This window comes from Vanessa tameamea, chromosome 24, assembly GCF_037043105.1.
Source record: "Vanessa tameamea isolate UH-Manoa-2023 chromosome 24, ilVanTame1 primary haplotype, whole genome shotgun sequence".
Taxonomy (NCBI): Eukaryota; Metazoa; Arthropoda; class Insecta; order Lepidoptera; family Nymphalidae; genus Vanessa; species Vanessa tameamea.
This window is the reverse complement of record NC_087332.1, coordinates 6,905,999-6,927,369: the sequence shown is the minus strand read 5'-3', so window position 1 is coordinate 6,927,369 and position 21,371 is coordinate 6,905,999. Positions and strand designations below refer to the sequence as shown.

Here is a 21,371-nt window from a genome sequence, read left to right as displayed (position 1 = left end):
TTTTGGGAACAAAGATGTTATGTCCCTTGTGCCTGTAGTTACACTGGTTCAATCCCCTTCAAACGGGATCATAAAAATATTAAGTATCTAAATGGTGTTAAAATATCTGATGGGTGGGTGACACTCTCTCGGACGGGCTCGCACAAAGCCCTACCAAATAAATGATTACTTACATCATTGAAATATATGTTTTTTATTAAAATATATTGAGAGATTGGCAAATAGATAACATTAATTATCATTACATTATTCAAACTCGTTGACCTGCCTACATTCTTGACTCGACGACCGTGATTTAATTTTTATTTAATTGATAAACAAGAAAGGTAGGTTGTTTAGCGAATATTTAAATTCATCAGATAAGGTATCATGTTTACATAGTAAAGTAATTATCATATAATATAACAGGCAAATGTATATTATATATACCTAAGAAAATGAGTGGTGATGTGTCATACCCGGTTCGAACTATATAACATTAACATAAACATTGCTACAGCCTGTATATTACCCACTGCTGGGCCAAGGCTTCCTCTCCCTTTGAGGAGAAGGTTTGGAGCAGACATGTGGCAGAATTTCGTTGAAATACACGCAGGTTTCCTCTTGATGTTTTCCTTCACCGTCAAGCACGAGATGAATTTAAGCAATAATCATTGCATTACAAACAAAATCACAATACAAACGCAATTTAATCCATGCGAAGAAGGGACGGATAGCTAGTCTAATAAACGTTAGTTTTACAAATTATACAAGTTACACAACTTTACAAGCAAATTTAATTTTTTCCGTAACACGAGGCACATTTATACTTATGCTATAAATCAATCAAACGAGTTCTACGAAGACTTTTACGGTCAGTTATCAGGTATACGTGGAATATAAACACATTTACAAATTTAAATAAACTCTATCATTTCAAGTTCATTAAAGGTTCTCTCTTATTAGTAGAAATACCTAACTTATTACTTTTAAACGTACATAAACGACTAACAACTCATTTACGGCGTCTATTCTCAACTGTAAAGTAATTATAATATTTATAATTTAACAATTATTTCTAAATCACACAGATGAACTGACAAATAAATATAATGTTATGTATTAAATAACATACACAATGAAATAAATTAACTATTTTTAAAAGTAATAGACTATTTGACTGGTTTTTAAAATCCATTTTATATTACTTAGTAGAGGTTAAGGAACTGGGTTCCTTAACCTCTACTAAGAGGTACCTAAAAGTTGTTTTATTTAATTCTAGTACATATGTATTTTTTATTACGTTTAGATTACATAGATTTATTACGTGTTAGATTTTTTTATAGAGTCTTAATACATTATCTCAGGATATTTTAAAATGATTTATATTTCTTTATTATTTTATTATATTTAAGGTTATAAGACAATAAAAGATTATATATGAAACACAAATATTTATTTAGCCATTATAATAGCTGTAGTAATTCGAAATATTGTATCAATTAATAATTACAATAAAACCAATTACCTTAATCAAAATATACTTTATTCACGAAGGCTTTTACAAGCACCTTTGAATCGTCATTTAACAAACTATTTAAATGTAAATTGTATATGTAATGTAAAGCTACCACCGGTTCGGAATGTAGATTCTACCGAGAAGAACCGGCAAGAAACTCAGTAGTTACTCTTTTTCAATATCCAAAAATACAGTCATTTTAGTTAAATACAATTATATTAACTTTGTATATTGATAATTGCAAAAACACAATTCATATATTCATCAATAATTTAAAAAGCAATAACAATTATATTATATCACAAAATTATATCGTACCTTAAATGTTAGCAGCAGCTTGCTGGTCCAGGATCAAAGTGAAAATTAAAAGTAAAGTGTTCTGTACGGAGCTTCCATCACTTATATAAGCCTCACTACAAATCACGTGACTCACAATAATGAACAGAAAAGTCAAAGTACCCTCTTATTTAATATCAATGTTATCGACACAATTCAAAAGTAACTTAAATTAAATTATTATTATTACAGAATTGATTAAAACATACAATACATATTGTAAGCCTTGTTTGTAATTGTCTAATTATTTATTTATTTCTTACTTAATTTGACACGCGCGAAAACGCTACTTTGACAATATAAGGCTGCAATGGAATCGGTGACGTCACTAGCCTGTATTGTAATCTGTGGGACATATAATCCACACACAGTAGGTAAATGAGATTAACAAGCAAGTGACGTCATCATAAACACAACCAATCAGGAGCGTTTTGTGTCACGTGACAAACGTTTAAAAAACTGCATTTTTATTTATGGATTTTTGAATAAATTATTATTTTCCCCTTTCGTTAATAAATAACCATTTTTAAACTCATAATATATACTGATTACAATAATTTACACTTAATTTTTCGCATTGTCAAATAGCCTATTAAACGACAATGAACAATTTTATTAAAAATCTCGTGAAAATCTCGAGAGCGAGAAATAAAAGCTACATTATTCCTGAATGTTATGGGGCATAAATTTTATGATTATCACATCATTCTCTTTGAAATTGAAGCCGTGCGAAGCCGGGGCTGTCTTTAGTTTATAAATAGGCGACGAAAAAAAAAACAGTTTCATGTTTTCCTCCTCTGTATGTCGAAATGTTAGTAACTTTTGGTAATTTTCACCACTGGTTTGAAAAAAAAAATCGGACTAGCGCTCTGAGGGTTCCGTACCACTACACAATACTGAAAGATTTATCAGGTTATTATAAGATTTAAATTTTCATAGGCTTTCCTTTAATTATTAAAAAAAAAAACCTTATTTTTTACAAATAGACAAACAGACATTGATGTAAAAACAAATTTACAGGGTCTTATTTATTTAATAGTATTAACGGAGAGACAAGCAGACAGATAGCGAAGTAATCTTATGAGGGTTCCATTATTCCTTTAAAAGATACGGAATCAAAAATAGTAAAACAATTGAATACAAAAGCTACTCACCGTTCTCTTAAGACAGGATCCAGCCCTACTGTTGGTTCATCCAATATAAGCAGTTCTGGATCATGAACCAACGCAGCTGCCAGGGACACTCTTCTTTGCTGTCCCCCAGACAGTGACTTTATAAGTCGACCGCCACTAGGCAAATCTAGAAGATTGGTCAGGAAATCAAATTGTTCCGTTAACTTCTGCGCCTTCATGGCGTATATTCTTCCGAAGTAGTAAACAGCATCGCGAACAGTGAACTCGCCGACGAGAGCAATGTCCTAGTAATAAAAAAAAAATTAAGCCATGGAAAATTTTTGAATACCTGTTCTATAATTAGTATATATACAAGAAATCAACTTATATATTTGATTAATAACTTCATTTTAATTAAAATATGCGCGTAAGCTCTTTACAAAAAGGCACTTATTATTGCTTTATAATACAACTTCCTTTACTTTAACAACAATAAATATTCCTAACAAATAAGAGAGATGGTCCAGTGGTTGGAACGAGTGCATCTTAACCGATGAGTGTGGTTCAGGCCCAAGCAAGCACCAATTCTGAGTGGTGAAGGATAACATCGTGAGGTGCACACCTGCTTGTGTCTAATTTCAATGTAATTCTACCACATGTGTATCCAACAATTCGCATTAGATCAGTGTGGTGGATTACGCTCCAAGACCTTCTCCTCAAATGGAGAGGAGGCCTGAGCCCAGTGGTGGAAAATTTACAGGAAGTTACTTTTTTACTTTTGTATTAAGATATAATACAGTTAAAATAATTAAAACTAAAACTAAATTTATTTTAGGAACAATATAACAATAAATTTGTATACAGATGAATTTAAACGCGAGAATAATAATACAATACACTAAAATAACAAAAATGGGTAACTACAGGTACCTTTTTTAATTGTAACCTCGATTTTTAGTATTTTTACACAAAGCTTGTCAAGGTATTATTATCGTTAAAACAATCTTGAGACATGAAATAAAACTTAATGAACGGATTTCAGTAGATCGAAGGAAAACTACTTTTAAAAATCCTTTCTGAACTATATTTAACTTCAATATATTTAATTAAAATAAGCGAAACGATTGTTAATACTTTAATGTCATACGTGCACGATCTATAGAATATTTACTGTGGTAGGGCTTTGTGCAAGTCCGTCTGGATAGGTACCACCCACTCATCAGATATTCTACCGCCACACAGTAGTAGTACTTATTATTGTCGTGTTCTGGTTTGAAGAATGACAGCCAGTGTTTAAAATTGTAGGCAGAGCGGATATAACATTTTCGTTATTTTACTTAAGGTTGCTGGCGCATTGGCGATGTAAGAAACGGATAATATTTCTTACTGCGCCATTGTCTATGGGCGGTGGTGACCACTTATCTCCAGGTGCCCCATTTTCCCGTCTGCCGACCTATATATGTATACTAGCTGTTACCCGTGGCTTTGATGGCGTAAAATATGAATATATTTGCAAATTAACTTATATCACGTTAAGACCTCTTTGTATACCACATTGGTGTGTATTCCAGCCCTTAGGGTAGAATGTTCAAAAACGTTTAAATACGTATCTACTCCTTTTTAATCAGTAGCCCAAAAATAAAGTTTCATGTTATTAACTTCAAAAATGACGGATTCCCATAAAAAAATTCAACCCTTATTTCATCCCCTTAGTGGTAGATTATATAGAAACGCTTAAATATGTATCTAGTCATTTTTAATCAGTATCACAAAAATAAAGTTTGATGTTTCTATCTTAAAAAATGACGGACTACTATACAAACTTTCAACCATTATTTCATCCCCTTAGGGGTAGAATATGCAGAAACACTTAAATAAGTATATACTCCTTTTTAATCAGTATCCCAAAAATAAAGTTTCATGTTTCTAACTTAAAAAATACGGACTTTCATACATACTTTCATCCCTTATTTCACCCCCTTAGGAGTATAATATGCAGAAACGCTTAAATGTTTATGTACTCATTTTTAATCAGTATCCTAAAATAAAATATTATGTTTCCAACTTAAAAATGATGGACTTCCATACAAACGTTCAACCCCTATTATTCCTTTAGGGAATTTCCAAAATTCCCTTCTTAGTGGGTATCATGATAAGTTAGTTTATAAATGTACAGCCTAAAATATAAGTTTTATGCTTCTATTTTTAAAAATGACAATACTTTCAACAACTTACAACCCCGTTTCAACCCTTTACAGCACTTTTTTCCAATAAAAAAGTAACCTATGTCCTTTCTCAGGTTCTAGACTATTTGTATACCAAATTTCATTGAAATCTGTCCAGTAGTTTTGGCGTGAAAGCGAGACAGATAGACAGAGTTACTTTCGCATTTATAATATTAAGTATGGATAGTATGGATTATTCAAAAAATGAATTACTCAAAAGCGTATTGCAATTACAAAAAATATTTAAAAGTATTTCGTCTGCCTAAGTATGTCTGTCTGTATGCCTAAGATTCGTCTCTTCTCCATTGTTTTTTAATGAAGTCTTTTACCCCTATTCTTATACGAAATTGACAGTTTATCGATTTCTTAATCGATATTATTATTTCGATTTATTAATCGAATCGAAACGTAATCGTTGCCATTCAGTCAAGTATCTATTCCACATAGGCGACGATCCAGTTGCGCTTCGGTCGAAGTTGGATCGAAATATAATTGGGATCGTATCGTAGCTGCCATTAATAATAATTAGAATTGTTCCTCAGTTACGATTAACCTGAGGTTAATTTTTGTGAGGAATGTTCGAAGTTGCATCGGAATAAAATCGGAAACATATCATTACCGTTATGAGTTAATAGAATGAAGGGTGACCCCTTGGTCTATTTGGTTGGATCGGCATTCGGTACCGCGGGGGTTATTATGTTTAATTATTCGCATAAAAATAGCAATTCAACAATTAATAGTCCATTGATTACGTATTTATTTTGTGATTTAATTTACACACGCGTTTTAATTATTTATTCATAGGTACACAAACAGAATACAATCAGACATACATTCAAATTACGGACTTACACAATTTTTGAGTTAGATTACATTCCCAAGCATGTGTACACGGCATGCTCGTTACAATTATATATTAATAGAGTCTGGTGCTCTTTTATATAATATTGATAAATTAATAAATTACAGTAAACAGTAAACAATACTTAAATTATCTAAATAACATTGAATATTTTTTACTATTAAACGTTTTGTGTAGAATGTCTAAATTAAACAGCTCCGAAAAATACCCATTAAGTAGAAAAATAAAACAAAGTAAATTATAAAAGTCGTCTAATCGAGATATTTCAATATTAAATCCATAAAATTCAATGACATGACAGTTCAACGGGCGGCCATGTTTGACGTTTACGGGTGCGTTCAGAGAGTGTGTTCCGAATAATAATTTCGTGCTGGAGTACGGATGAAAACTTATCCAGACTAAATTATAGATCAACGTTCATGAAAAAAAAAGTTTTTGTTTAGTTTCATTTATTTTACCCGAGCGAAACGAGATGTTTATCTAGTAAGGTGAATAAAATAAAGCCTCCGTTACTTTTAGATAAAGTATCTTTCTAGTGGTGAAATATTTATTAAAATCGGTTAAATAGTTCCAGGGCTTATAGATTACAAAAAATAAAAAATAAATAAATAGAGTGTGAAAATCTTATTAAGCGCTACCGGAAATCAGATACTCAGACGAGACTGTTGTTTTAAATGAAGGTGCAAAAAAAAATCTGGAGACGAAGGTCTGTAAAATATCGATTCAATAATTCAGGTAAAAGTCTACTTGAATAATGTTTATTTTGATGTATACTTCTTTTCTTTTGATTATTTTACGTCTTGTTATATACAGCTTATAACATATTATTGATTAATAAACGAAGAGACGTTTGTAGGGGTCGAAAAATATACTAAAACGTATACAGATGCAGCGCCATTTGGCGAAATAGTACGAAAACAGTCTCCGAAACTCGCTGTATCTTCTGTTATAAGTTTTATTAATATTGGTGTAGTAGTTTTTTCAAATCAAATCAAATCAAGTTTATTCAAGTAAACTTCACAACGAAGCGTTTTTGAATCGTCAATATTAAAATACTACCACCGTTTCGGAAATCAGCCTCCAGCGAGAAGAAACGGCAAGTAACTCGCATAGTTGCTCTTTTCAAATAAACAGATTTACAATGCTGTTTTTTTACAATAATTAGTGTCCTGTATCCAGGCGTTTTTTTTCTAAAAGGTACTCTTTTAATGAATAATAAGACTTATTTATTAATTTAGTCTTAATAAACTTTTTATATTTCGTAAACGGTAAAGTGGTTACATTTCCCGCTATCTTATTATATATGCGTATACCATTGCCCAAAAACGTTCTCTGTACCGTATGCAAACGGAAAGTAGGGGTTACAAGTTTATTCTTATTTCTTGTATTAATAGTATGTATATCAGCTTTTATGGAATACTTTTGTATATTCTTCAGTAGGGCATTACAAGCGTATCCTCATTACTCTACTCGTTGATTATATAACTGAGTGTGTTTCACAGATTCACCCGCTTTGAACTTAGACCAGTGACGTGACAGATTTATATGCATCAAAGTTCTGACTACGTCAAATGCCTACGTTTGTTTTATTTAAAATACCGTGAAAATTTTCGTTAAAATTCAAATAATTTGTAAAAAATACATTAGTAAATAAAGCAAAGAATAATAATTCAACGTAAGATTATATAGATGTTGAAAGGCTTGGAATTACTGTTGACTTTCAGGGAGGATATATTATACATATATATCATTGTATTTAACTAAAATATGTTTGTATTTTAAATGTTACAAAAGAGTAACTACTGATTTTCTTGTCGGTTCTTCTCGGTAGAATCTACATTCCGAATCGGTGGTAGCTTTACTTAATATAGTTCTGTAAAATGACGATTCAAAAGTGCTTGTAAAAGCTTACTTGAATGAAATATATTTTGATTTTGTTTAACATAATATTTGATAACTAGCTTACCTGAGGCATGTACCCAACTCTTGGCCCAGGAACACCACTACCCTTTTCTCCTGGTTTACCACCAAGGACCCAAACTTCTCCGCTGTCAAGTTTCCGTCTACCAACAATACATGATAGCAACGTTGTTTTTCCACAGCCAGATGCTCCCAGAAGACCATATCTGGAAACAGAGGTATTATAAGTATTTTGATTACTGCGGTGTACGTAATACCAAACATTTCTAACAGCTACCAATCTCAAGAACGCTGCTGCCATTACTATGACTCATACACCTGTAACGATTCTGAATATTGTTTAGGGGTGGACAAGAAGTGACGTCTTACTGTGTACCAGTATGCCACTGAATAGTCCTCACAATGTTAGTGCTATTGAACGTACGTGGTCGGATTTATAGACGAGTGACCTTAACCCGTTTGAAATGAAATAATACTACATCATTTGAATTTAGAATTTAAAAAAATTAGGCAGCTGTCGCGTTACCACGACGTGATTTGAAAGTTTGACTGCAACGTATTCTTTTTTATGCATTTATAGTTTGGCAAAGGGGCCACCTGATAAGTAGTCATCGCTGTTGATAGACATTGGCGCAAACAGAAATTTCAAATATTATTAGCATCGCCAGTGAACCACCAATCTTGATTGCAACCGAGATTTTATGGCAATATTAAGTATGGCTGTTTAGCATTAGAATATATCAGACGGGTTTACACAAATACCTACTACCAAGCAAATTCAACTGACGTCTTTGCTTGCACTAATAATAACATTTCAACATACTTTCGAGCACACTTATTGTTTCTATGCGTGCTTCTTTCTGTTACTACATATTATCAGTATTAAACTCTGAATAAATTACTACTTGAATTACCGAAAGCATTGCTTACGAACGGGATGTTTTATAAATTATAAAAACATTATCTCTTCATTTAATCTTAACACGGGCGTTATAATTGAATGCATGTACGTAAACAACAGATCTGAATGACGCAATAACTCGGTTTATTTTAAAATAATTTTATTTTTAAATGAGTTTTTTTTTTTTTTAATATTAATGTGTCGAATCATTGCGAATGCTACGCATAATAATGCCCCATTAACAGAGATAAGTAAAACAAAACCACACGTTATTTATAAAAATTAACGATCGTTCTGTCAACCATGACGGCCTTGAACTATAATATACATTATATATGAATCGTGGGTAGAGTTGCCAGGTCGCCAAACCTAAGAGCCGGACAGACCAGCCAGTTTGGCCGGACACCCTACATTATTGATGATTGTATGTCTCAGTATTAATAAGTACAAAAATTTTTTTTTATGTAAAGTCAATCTTTTGTGTTTATTACCATAAAACTTGTTTAAATCTAATGAAATATCAATAATATCAAATGTATCCAGTTAATATAAATAAATAAAATGTAAAAAGTCTAACAAAAGCCGGACACGTTGTTTATTTTGGCCGGACACGCAATCAAAAAGCTTATCTATGTCCGGCTTTATCCGATCGCCTGGCAACCCTAATCGGACGTAAATTTTCAATTACTTCAATCTTATAGTCCATATCGTAATAAAATAAAAAAATACATATAAAATAAATGTTTTTGTTGCCACCTGACTGTAAGTGGCCATTGCCGCCTATAGACATTGCTGCTGTAAGTAATATTAACCATCGCTAATGCGCCACAAACCTTTGGAACTAAAATTATATGTTCCTCGTGCCTGTAGTTCACGGGTTCCCTAACTTCAAACCGAAGCATAATTATCTTATTTAATGCTGCATGGCGGTACAATATGTATCTACCCATACACAAAGCCCTACCGCCAAGCAATGTATAGTTCGAATGAATTCTATGAGTTTTTCGTTCATATTTCGTTGGAGTAATCTCCTGGAAATCTTGGTCGACAATTTGATAGGCTACAAATCATGCTTCTTGTTTAACATGCATTTTTAAATGTATGCGATGATCGTCCAGTCAAAAATAATGTGTCACTACCGGAAGGAGCTTATAATTTGTTATACTGCGAATATTTTCTACTCAGGATTGCTACTGAATATCAGACAAGCAAATCAGGAAGATTATTGCTGTGATAATATTTATGATTTTGAAATTTTGTTAAAGAAACATATGTATGTTATATGCATTGCGAGTATAATTTAAACTGCAGAATGATTAAATGTTCAAGAAATATAATGGTAATTGTAACACAGTATATTTGATAAGATCTGCTGAAGTTTTATTAGCCTCTTCGATAAATTTATTTATATATACAGACAAGTTACATGTATAATGATCAGCAATAGAATTAAGGCTTTTTACGGCTTTTTTATTAAACGAGTTAAAGATTTAGATCCTTTATACTAATTTGATATTCATGCTTAATTTAATATAAAGTTACTTCAAAATATGTTATGGTTATACTACCAATAAAATGGAAAGGATACAATTAAATATTTTTATTGGAAAAACATAGAAATTTCATGAATAAAATAATTATATATTTGTTACTATTAAAATAATATATAACACTGAAGTATATAGGTACATGAAAGATGAGGCGGGTAAGGTGTTATGTAGAGATGAGGAAATAAAAGAGCGATGGAAGATTTATTTTGAAAGGCTTATGAATAAAGAGAATGACTGGAATGGTATTCTCCAAGAGGCACAAGTAAATAAGGGATTAGTAAGAGAAATAAGCATGGAAGAGATAATTACAGCAGTCAAAAGCATGAAAAATGGGAAGGCTTTGGGTCCAGATGACATACCAGTTGAAGTATGGAAGGTGTTAAAGACTGACGGATGTATGTGGTTGACTTTATTCTTCAATAAGTTGTTGCATGAAGAAACCATCCCTCAAGAATGGTGCAATAGTTCGCTAGTGCCCATCTTCAAAAATAAAGGGGATGTACAGGATTGCAACAACTATAGAGGGATAAAGCTCATGTCACATACTATGAAAGTATGGGAGAAGGTAATAGAGAGAAGATTGCGAGAAGAGAGTGAAATTACCCAAAATCAGTTGGGGTTTATGTCAGGTCGAGGGACAATGGACGCTATTTTTGCACTCCGCCAATTGTGCGAGAAGTACAGACGTGCTCACAAAAACCTGCACATGGTGTTCATTGATCTTGAGAAAGCCTATGATAGGGTGCCTCGTGAAGTGTTATGGTGGGCATTGAAAGAGAAAGGTTTGCCTGGGAAGTATGTGGAGTTAGTCCGTGCTATGTACAGGGGATCCTGTACCTACGTCCGATCGTCTGCCGGCAACACCGACCAGTTCAGTGTGGCTGTAGGGTTGCACCAAGGGTCGGCTCTAAGTCCTTACCTCTTCCTGCTAATTATGGACGCTCTAACGGCGGACATACAGGAGGAGGCACCCTGGTGCATGCTTTTTGCCGACGACATTGTACTGGTTAGTGAAGATGGACCTGAGATCCAGAGCAGATTGGAGGATTGGCAACAGAAACTGGAGAATGTTGGCTTGAAAATCAGTAGAACGAAGACTGAATACATGTTCTGTGATTTCGGCGGTCTCTCCGGTCCTGAAGCCATAGCGCTTGATGGCGTGGCCCTTCCAGTCTGCTCCGACTTCCGGTATCTCGGTTCACTCATTCAAGGCGATGGCGAAATAGATCGAACGGTGAAGCATAGGATTAACACAGGGTGGATGAAATGGCGGCAGGTTACGGGAACAATTTGTGACCCCCGTATTTCCCTTAAACTTAAGGGGAAGATCTATAAGACCATGGTCAGACCTGCTGTTCTATATGGATCAGAGTGTTGGGCTATAAAAGGGATGACTGAAAGACAATTGCATGTGGCGGAGATGAGAATGCTGACAGGAATGTGTGGTGTTACGCGAATGGATAGAGTAAGGAATGAGTACATAAGAGGAAGTTTGAAAGTGGCACCGGTAACCGAGAAGCTATCCGGAAACCGGCTGTCTTGGTATGGGCATGTTATGCGGAGGAATGAGGACCATGTTGTGAGAAAGGTTTTGAAAATGGATGTGGTTGGATATAGAGGTAGGGGAAGACCCAAGAAACGATGGATGGATTGTGTGAAAGACGATATGGTTAGAAAGAATGTTACTAGTGAGATGACGTCCGACAGAGAAGTATGGAAGAAGAAGACATGCTGCGCCGACCCCAAGTAGAGTTGGGATAAGGGCAGGAGGATGATGATGAAGTATATAGGTACATATGTGCCATGCACAGACAGGAGACTTTAAACGAGAGCGTCACGACGGTTGCCGTCATGATGTTCAAAGATAATCAAAGATAATCTTAATTTAGTGAAACTGCACTGGTTAATTTTTTTTTTTTAATGTTTCATTTACTTTAGTACCATATACTTTTTGAGATTAGAGAAACGCATCGAATTGGATTCTTTTTTTTTTTTAAATTACTGCAAGCATTTTCCTAATGTATAACTTCGGTTTAAAGATTTATTTATTCTCATAAAGAATATGTACAGTATCTTATTTTTCGTGATGTTCTTCGGTATGTAGTGGTATCAACAGATTTTCAGTATGTACTTCTACAGATATTAAGTACATTTTTTTCTATCCCAACCATAAGTCAAATAAACATTTGACAGCAAATTGACGCGATATCATTGGTCGAGAGCTTGATTGATCTGATATTCACATGGGATTTGCGAAAAAATTGTGTTTTGAACATCGACGAAACTATTATCGGAAATTTTAAAGTAAAATTAAAGTAAATATATGTAGTTAAGTGTAATAGTGCACAATATAGCTGACTTATTCGCAAATCGCGTGAAATATTTAAATCTAAGGTTTGTTTATCTTTATTCCTTCCTTTATTTATGTACATTTTAGTACTTACACCGAATATTGCATCATATAAATCAAGTATTTTGAACTAATCTAGAATAGGTTCCAATGCATATAAAATTGAAACAAACTTTAATTAATTAAACATAAATAATATATTAGTATTAAATGGATCAAATATACTACGTTATTAACAATATATAACTAGTTTAAAATGTATTTGCCTAAACACGTTTAACCAATTTTAAAATTAATATAATGGAATACAAGTTTTTTAAGAACTCGACTGTACGGATCAGATCAGAATTTTCAACTTTTTTCGTTTGTTTTATTTTGCGTAAGTATTTTTACATGGCCAAGGTTGGCGGCGCATTGGTGATGTAAGGTCTAGTTAATATATGTTGGTGATATGTAGTCCTTTCATTTACCATGTCTAGGGTGCTAGTCTGCACCAAATAAAAATAGAACACAAAAAATCTCCTTACATTATGCCTTTTTCAACGGTCATGTCCAAGTATTGTAAAACAGGCTTGTAGCCCGGCTTGTCCTGCTTTCCATAGTACTTGTAGGCGCGCTTCACCACCACAGCTGGCACGGCCATCTTTAATCTTGTGGTATCACCGTTATGTGAACATTGTTTATGTACACCTGTAACAAAAATACGTTGAAATATTTATAAAAGGAGAATTTAACTGTTTTTTTTTAACGCCGTAAAGTATATTTAAATATGATTAAATTAATTACATAAAATTTTTATTATATACTTTTATAAATAAAAGGTGAAAAAAAAAACTTTATAATAATATTCGAGGTGGGCCAAAGGTCGAACGAGTGATCAGTAACCGAATACTGCGAGTAGGTACAAATCCGAGCAAACACTACATACTTCAATTTTATGTGTTGAATATGTTGATTATATTAATAAAATAAAATATATTAAATAAACGAAACTCAAAGCTTTTATTGATTTTAATTCTTATTTATTTATTAGTTTTTCTTTTCAATAACCAACAGTTTGATGTTACACATATTTGAGTATTTTATAGCTAAGCGGTAGGGGTCAAAAATCGTACAGTATCTATACTAAATAATTCTCATATATAGACTTGTTATATATAGTTTTGAATAATTCGACAAATGACTCACCACGAAGTAGGATTTTACGAACTCAACAATAAGTATTAGCATTTGATGTAAATTAAACGTTCCTTATTGTTTTGTCCACTTCGTATGCATTTCCGACCTTCATAATATTATCAGACAATTCAAATTACTAATTTTATTTAACACAGAACAACTCTTTAATTGTTAGTTTTAACAGATTAAAAATTAATACTAGGTACTTGATTAAAGTAAATTTAAAGTTATCACTGATTATAAATTCTACCCAGAACGAACTATACCCCGTACAATTTAACTTGATATTTTTTAAAGACGGGCTAGTGATGTAAACAGAATTTTTTTTTATATTACATTATTTTATTATATTATATACTTTTTATATTATATTATTTAATATTACAGGGTTATTTTTGGAGTTCAGACCAAGAAAGTAAACAACTTTTCCAAAAAAATACGGGTCGAAAAGTGAAAAAAAAATTCAGACCTTCCATACGAAATCTTTTTTTTTTCCTAAGAGTTATACCAGGTAAAGAGACCCCAACCAAAAGGACTCCCGTTCGTAACAATAACTTAACAATGATCTTTTTTGTAATCAATATTTGTAACAGTTACTGCCTGTTATTCGTGTCCCCATCCCATCCGTCCGACCGATGTAACATTTTACAAGCGTCTATTATTTTCAGTGTTCCTATTTCAATTTTAATTTGAAGCAATAAAAAGTCTAAAAATTTTCGGATAACGCTTGAATCTTTAGGGAATTTTGTGTTATATGTATTTTTTAATATTTTAACAATTTTTGAAATCATTAAATTAAGAAAATAATATGTTCGTCATTACAAAATCTTGTCGGTCAGAAAAATTTACATCTGTTAAAAATATCAAGCTAACTTGTACAGGGTATAGTAGGAAAAATTTCTTAGTTAATAATAACACTTTAATGGCATAGGTATTTTAAGAAAGTACAATTAAAATATTATTTTCGACCAGAAATGACATAAACTTTTTAAAAAGAAAAGTCATTTTAAAGTTATCTGACTTTATAATAACAAATAACAATAAACGATAACATTAATTTCTTTAAATTAATAATAATTAATAAAAAGGTCTACTAAAACGATAAACGTACTGTGAGTCTGGGACTAAGAAATAGTATGTCCGCAGCACCGAAACTTCGCGCCAAATTGACGCCCCGAGCTGTGGGACAGGCGACCGCGCGTTTTTTTTTTTTAAATGTAGAACGCTACAAGGTATTAATGCATTAGGCGGTAAGAATATTATATAAAATTAGAAAAATCGAATTGAAAAAAGATTTTTTTGATGTCCACCTATTTAAATGATTAAAAAATTGGTTTTTCTTCAATTTAATATTATTTGAATAGATTTGAAGGAAGGACCTGAATTTCTACATTTTTAATGTTTCATATGACAGCCAGCAATAGTTATTTTTTATTTGTTGTGATAACCTCTCAGAGTACTTCTAGGCCGTCTCAGAGTACTTGTTGCTGGTGATACTTGTCAAGTTTAATTTTAAGATTTTTCCTATCGTATGGCAATGCGTACGTTTCCAACCTCCGTCTCCACAAAGCAAAGGAAGGTAACGGGTCAGTTTTAGGCTGAACGATTACTTTCATTTATAATTATTTCCGGACCTGCATATATAGTTTTTAAACAATGGATCTTGGGAGTTAAAGAAGTTTTTAATAAACAGCACACGTAATGTATGCGTCGCGTAATCTCTAGAAGCGGTTAAACGACGCGTGATTATCGAGGCGAGCAAGTATCGGCGCGGTCGTTTAATCGCCTGGCTTGATCGGTACGGTACGGATAATTAGTTTGCACGATCAATGATTGGATCAACGATGCTTGTTAATTATTTGACACAGATCTAAGGCGAGTTTGCAACCTTCGATATCTAGACCATGCAGAGCATAATCCTAGAAGATATCTTAAACTATAGTCGTAGTTTTGCACGAACAGTAAGCGATGTTTCACGTGGCGGGCGTTTTTTTTAATATATCATCACTTGTAGACTGGTCACTTGCTGGTGAGTGGTCACCGTCGCCACAGAGATTGACACTATAAGAAATATTAACCATCCCATCGTAAGTTTGAAGGTGGGTAGGTTCACACTCACCTTTCAAACCGAAACACAACAATAGTAAATATTACTGTTTGGCGGTAGATATATTATGATGAGCGGTAGTGGTTGTAGTTATGCAACTACTCGGGGAATATGACTACGACTAATTCAATAAGTTAACAAATACATACCACAGTTCGTTAGTTCATAATTAGAAACCATTTACAAATTCGTTCAAAAAGCGACATTTATAACTTCAATTTTGTGTATTCTCGGCGGTGGAAAATATACAGTAGTCACACACACACACACATGTCACATACACAATGGGAAATACTTCTTGGTCAGTTTTTCCAGCCCCGAGAGGTTTTTTTTGGATATTCAACTAATATGAATACCAATATTCACTGCATCACTTGTAGGTACGGACGGGTTTGCATAAAAATCAACTTTTTAATCCAAAGAATAACTATTAATATCCTTCTACCTGAGATCTCTAACGCATATAACTACATATAATATACATGTTGAAATAATACTAAAAATTAAATATATTTCGCACAACGTTCTTAAATGTGATAAAGTCCAGTTAATTCGTCAATCTGAATTGTCATTGGTCGGCTGCAGATAATGCCATAACCGACCAATGAGCGTTTAGATTGAAGCCATATGAATCAATCTGAGTTTAACCAACCCAGTAATTGGGAGCTAGCAACAAAAATTTCATCATCATCATCCTCCTGCCCTTATCCCAATTTTACTTGGGGTCGGCGCAGCATGTCTTATTCTTCCATACTTCTCTGTCGGACGTCATCTCACAAGTAACTTTCTTTCTAAACATATCGTTAGCTAAAAATAAATAAACTTAATTCTGTAACAAATATAATGTCATAGTTATTAAAACTTGTATAGTTATAACATTGGTCACAGTCGAAATTATTGTATTATAAATTAAGATTTTTTCGATAATTGCACAATGAATAACTAAAAAATCAGTTACACATAATTATGTCTGTTTTTGTTTGTATGTGTAGGTAATATACTATTGTTATATATATATATATACTTAATGTTTTTGTGTAAATGATTAAAAATAAGTGCCTCGTTGGTTACTGATACTATAAAACCTTTCCAGGTTAGAGTCAGAGTTAATGACAAAACTTGTAGAATGTTCTATCAATCAAATCAGCCATACTACTAAATAGCAAATAGTACTTCTAAGGTTTGGAAGTTGCCCAGACCTCGTAAAGTCATTGGTTGCAACTATGATCTCTTTCCGGTCGTGTCCGACTCGCCGTAACATCTGATCAGGCGCAGGAACAGCGGCTTTACTTACTTTTTAAATCACGGGAGTGTACACACTTCTAACTTTTAGAACAGCCCAATAACATCAACCCAGAAACTCGATATCAGATGCCTTATATGAAGCCACTAGACTGACGAGGGAGGCAAACATGCATAACATCAATGCAAGTAAGACCACAATACACTAATAGACGGTAGCTATAATAATAAAGTTATTATGTAAATATACATAGGTACAAGAGCCTTAAAGCTTTATCAAATCTTTAAGGTCGATGTATTTAGTAGGCATGTATAATTGTTATTAAAATATACAAAAAAAAAAATGTAATATTTGCATCAATGCTGTTATCCTGTGTTAGGAATTTGACGGGCGACAACTGGTATAAAATTTTTATTATTGGTATAAAATTTAATTATTGGTATAAAATTTTAATTATTGGTATAAAATTTTAATTGTTATAAAATTATTAGTAGAGCTAAGTATCCAGAGGTTCGGAAGGTATATTTTAAATCGGTTTTTATAACCAGTATGAAACTTAGTAGTTACCTACTCTTTTATACGAAATTAAATATATAGTTTAATTTATTACTGTTCCACTTGTGATTGTGATTTATGGTAACCCTGTATATTACGTAATTATAGTATATTTATTACGTGAGAACATTTCTGTTATAAGTGTGTCTAGACGACGGTAAGACTTTGTGGAAGCTCTCCTGAATCCACCACACACGCATCAGATATGGTAAAGTAACATTTGTTGAAGATAGCAGTCTTCGAATTAAATTATTATCGACATCAAAATCCCCAAAAGTCTTAACCTTAATTGGCATATAAAATCAAATCTTCTAAATTAAAGTTTAAATCTAAATTGTCGATACGTCAACATCGTAATCTATATATATCCATCACATCGACATAAAGACGAAGTTTAGGTTGGCGCATAGGTTGGCGGACGAGCATATGGGCCACCTGATGATAAGTGATCACCACCGCCCATAGACAATGACGCTTTAAGAAATATTAACCATTCCTTACATCGCCAATGCGCCACCAACCTTGGGAACTAGGATTTTATGTCCCTTGTGCTTGTAGTTACACTGGCTCACTCACCCTTCAAACCGGAACACAACAATACTGTTGTTTGGTTATGTCTGATGAGTGGATGGTACCTACCCAGACGGGCTTGCAAAAAGTCCTACCACAAAGTAATTTAAAGCTTATGATGATGATCTGATTAAGGGTAAAAGAAAAAATTCTTTCACGATAGAATCTTTGTATTACTTACTAAATAGGTGAAAGATGTTATATGCTCGTACACGCTTGCCTGAACATCGGTGTCGTATACAGTACGGGAAATAAATACGGACGTTTGTACTGCGGTTTTTATTCAGTAGAATTCGTGCTACATATGAACTGTTATAAATACGCGTGTCTCAGAAACGCTTCATGCGTCCGTCATGTTGTAACATGCTCGTTTTAATGCTAAGCGCGTGGCTATAGCAGGGCCAAATTTAAAGGTTTGGAGACCCAGGAGCGACAAAGTTATGGAGCTTATTGTTTTCCAAATTGTTTGAACGTTTTTTGCAGTCGGATATTTATTACGGAACAAACTAAATTAACTAAATCAAAAATAAGTTTTACATTTGTTTTAATATGTCAATAAATACAATACAATTTTTATTACGTAAATAAAATGTGTTTACTCATTGAAATTGGGATTTTTTCGTTTTAGTAAATTGGGGATTGGCCGAGATGGCCCATTGGTCAGAACGTTTGCATTTTAACCGATGGTTGCGGGTTCAAACCCAGGCAAGCACTACTGAATTTTCATATGCTTAATCTGTGTTTATAATTCGTCTCGTGTTCAGCGGTGAATTAAAACATCGTGATGAAGCAGGTGCAGGTGTCTAATATTAATGATATTCCGCTATATATGTAACTACCCGCATGGGAACAGCGTGGTGGAATAAGCTCCAAAACCTTCGCCTTAAAGAGAGAAGAGTTAACCCAGGAGTAGGACATTATAGGCTCTGACTTTTGACTTTACTATGCCACCATTCCTCACGAGATCTTCATCGCTGAACAAGACACGAATTATATATATTAATTTAGCATAATCATCGGTCAAGATTCACATCTTCTGACGTGTAAACTTTAAAATTAAACTCCAATTCTTCTCGGTCTATGAGCACTTTTTTAAAATGAATATATTCAAACGCTAACTACTGAATTTCGCACGCTCTTTATTATTTTTATTATCAAGATAAATATGATCTATCCTTTTAACCTACTAAGTACCTAATTCCAGTTGCACAGGAAAGGGTTAGTGGGGGTATATTATCCTTTCGGACATGCATGTTTGCTCACGATGTTTTCCTTCAAAGTCATCATTTGAATTGCAAATTTGTCTACTTTCTTGCAATCCATATGAATATTTTAATTTGAAACGTCATCAACTATACCGTGTGGTTCCGGCAATCGAATAGACACCCCATGAATGTCGTACGTTCCGTGAAAGAATAATTCATTTCATTAAAAGTGAACCCCTTGATAGTTGACGGTAAACCAATCTACAAAAGATTTCTCAAATATATCAAGCATCAGGCATTTATACAGTGTACATATTACTTAAAAAAAAAAAAATGTAATCACGGCGTCAATTCTAATTGCCACTTTATCACAATGGAAACCGACACGTAAACGTTGCCATTTAGCCGTTATCCCATTGAAATAACACAGCGATCAAGTTACAGTTGGATCTGCTAGGCTATTCTGTAATAAGAAACTCGAAATTCGCAGAACACGAGCTTGAAATGTCAGAATTTGAGATACGACACTGACTATATTAAATTTATAACATACACTTACCAAAATTGCGTATCACAGTAAGTCGCTTCTCAATATTTCACGATACGAAGTTACAGATTCGCACTGCATCGGGATCGTATCGAAACCATAATTCATTTCTTCACAAATAAGTTGAATTGAATGTTTAGTTTTGCAGGAATATTCAAAGTTGAATTAAGATAGAATCGACAACGTGTCTTCACCATTATAATTTTCTAGAATTAGACCCCAGGCTCTCACAAATATAGAAGAAATATTCTGTTTATGTAATAATTCATGAAATTCAACGAATACTAACTAAGATTTTACCATCTATATAAGCCAGTATGGCGTAAAATACTATATACAATAATAATAGTATACTTTTTAAATATTAATAAATAAGACTTAACAATTAGTAGGATAAATGGACAATAGATGGATTCATGAAAATTTAATATTGGTGTTATTTGCAACTTGGCAAATAAGATAGAAGATACAGCTATTGTGGATACAGACTTATAACTGCCACTGAATCAGAAGCGTAGCGTGCCTTGGCCCTTAGGAAGGGTATAGATTTCTCACAAAAGAAATTATTCACGGTCATGTATAGTTAGCGTAAAATTACTTCTAATGGAAACACCGTTAAACCATGCAGAGGAGTACGATTTGCTTGTACGATCTGCATCTTATAAGATCTGATCTGAAGTGGCAATACGGTTTCTTTAAAACATTAGAAGAACATAACCATGGTCTTTGATTTTATGCCTCATTGATATATGAATAAAAGTAGACCGAAAAGGGTCGGTTACTTTGTAAATCTTTTGGAAATGGTCCTTGTGGTTTAAATGGACCCAATTTAAAAATAATTTTTGTTCGTATTTAAAAATGATACGCCCCCCCCCCTGCACTGAATAATCGTGAACTATCATAAAACAATAAGCGACATTAATTATATCAACAATTATAACATGTAATCAACGCATGCGTGTAGTATACACGTGTAAAAATCGCATATCATCTTAAGTAGTTATTCGACATTTTGCGCGTGAAATACGAAATGAGTTGATGCCGTTTCTTTTTTTTATGAGAAAATATAATGACGTCACAATCGCAATTCATTCCGAAATGAATTACTTTGCAACAGTCATTAATCGGCAATTCACTTCAATTGGGTAATCGCTCTTTTATCAAGCCGGGCGAGAGAGTAAAAAGTATGATTATAATTATATCGTATGGTT

At 33.2% G+C, this 21,371-nt stretch overlaps 1 protein-coding gene across 1 annotated transcript in view; it reads right to left on the bottom strand.

Annotated features, from left to right (window-relative positions):
• The window catches only part of LOC113402672 (ABC transporter G family member 23-like), a 68,909-nt gene that overhangs the window by 20,541 nt on the left and 26,997 nt on the right, over positions 1–21,371 (bottom strand). Inside the window, exons 2-4 of the mRNA XM_026642979.2 lie at positions 13,282–13,444; positions 8,000–8,159; positions 2,989–3,251 (exon numbers count right to left, since the gene is read on the bottom strand). Of these exons, the coding sequence (XP_026498764.1) occupies positions 2,989–3,251; positions 8,000–8,159; positions 13,282–13,397 (539 nt within the window). The 5' untranslated portion in view covers positions 13,398–13,444. The remainder of the gene's footprint in view (positions 1–2,988; positions 3,252–7,999; positions 8,160–13,281; positions 13,445–21,371) is intronic.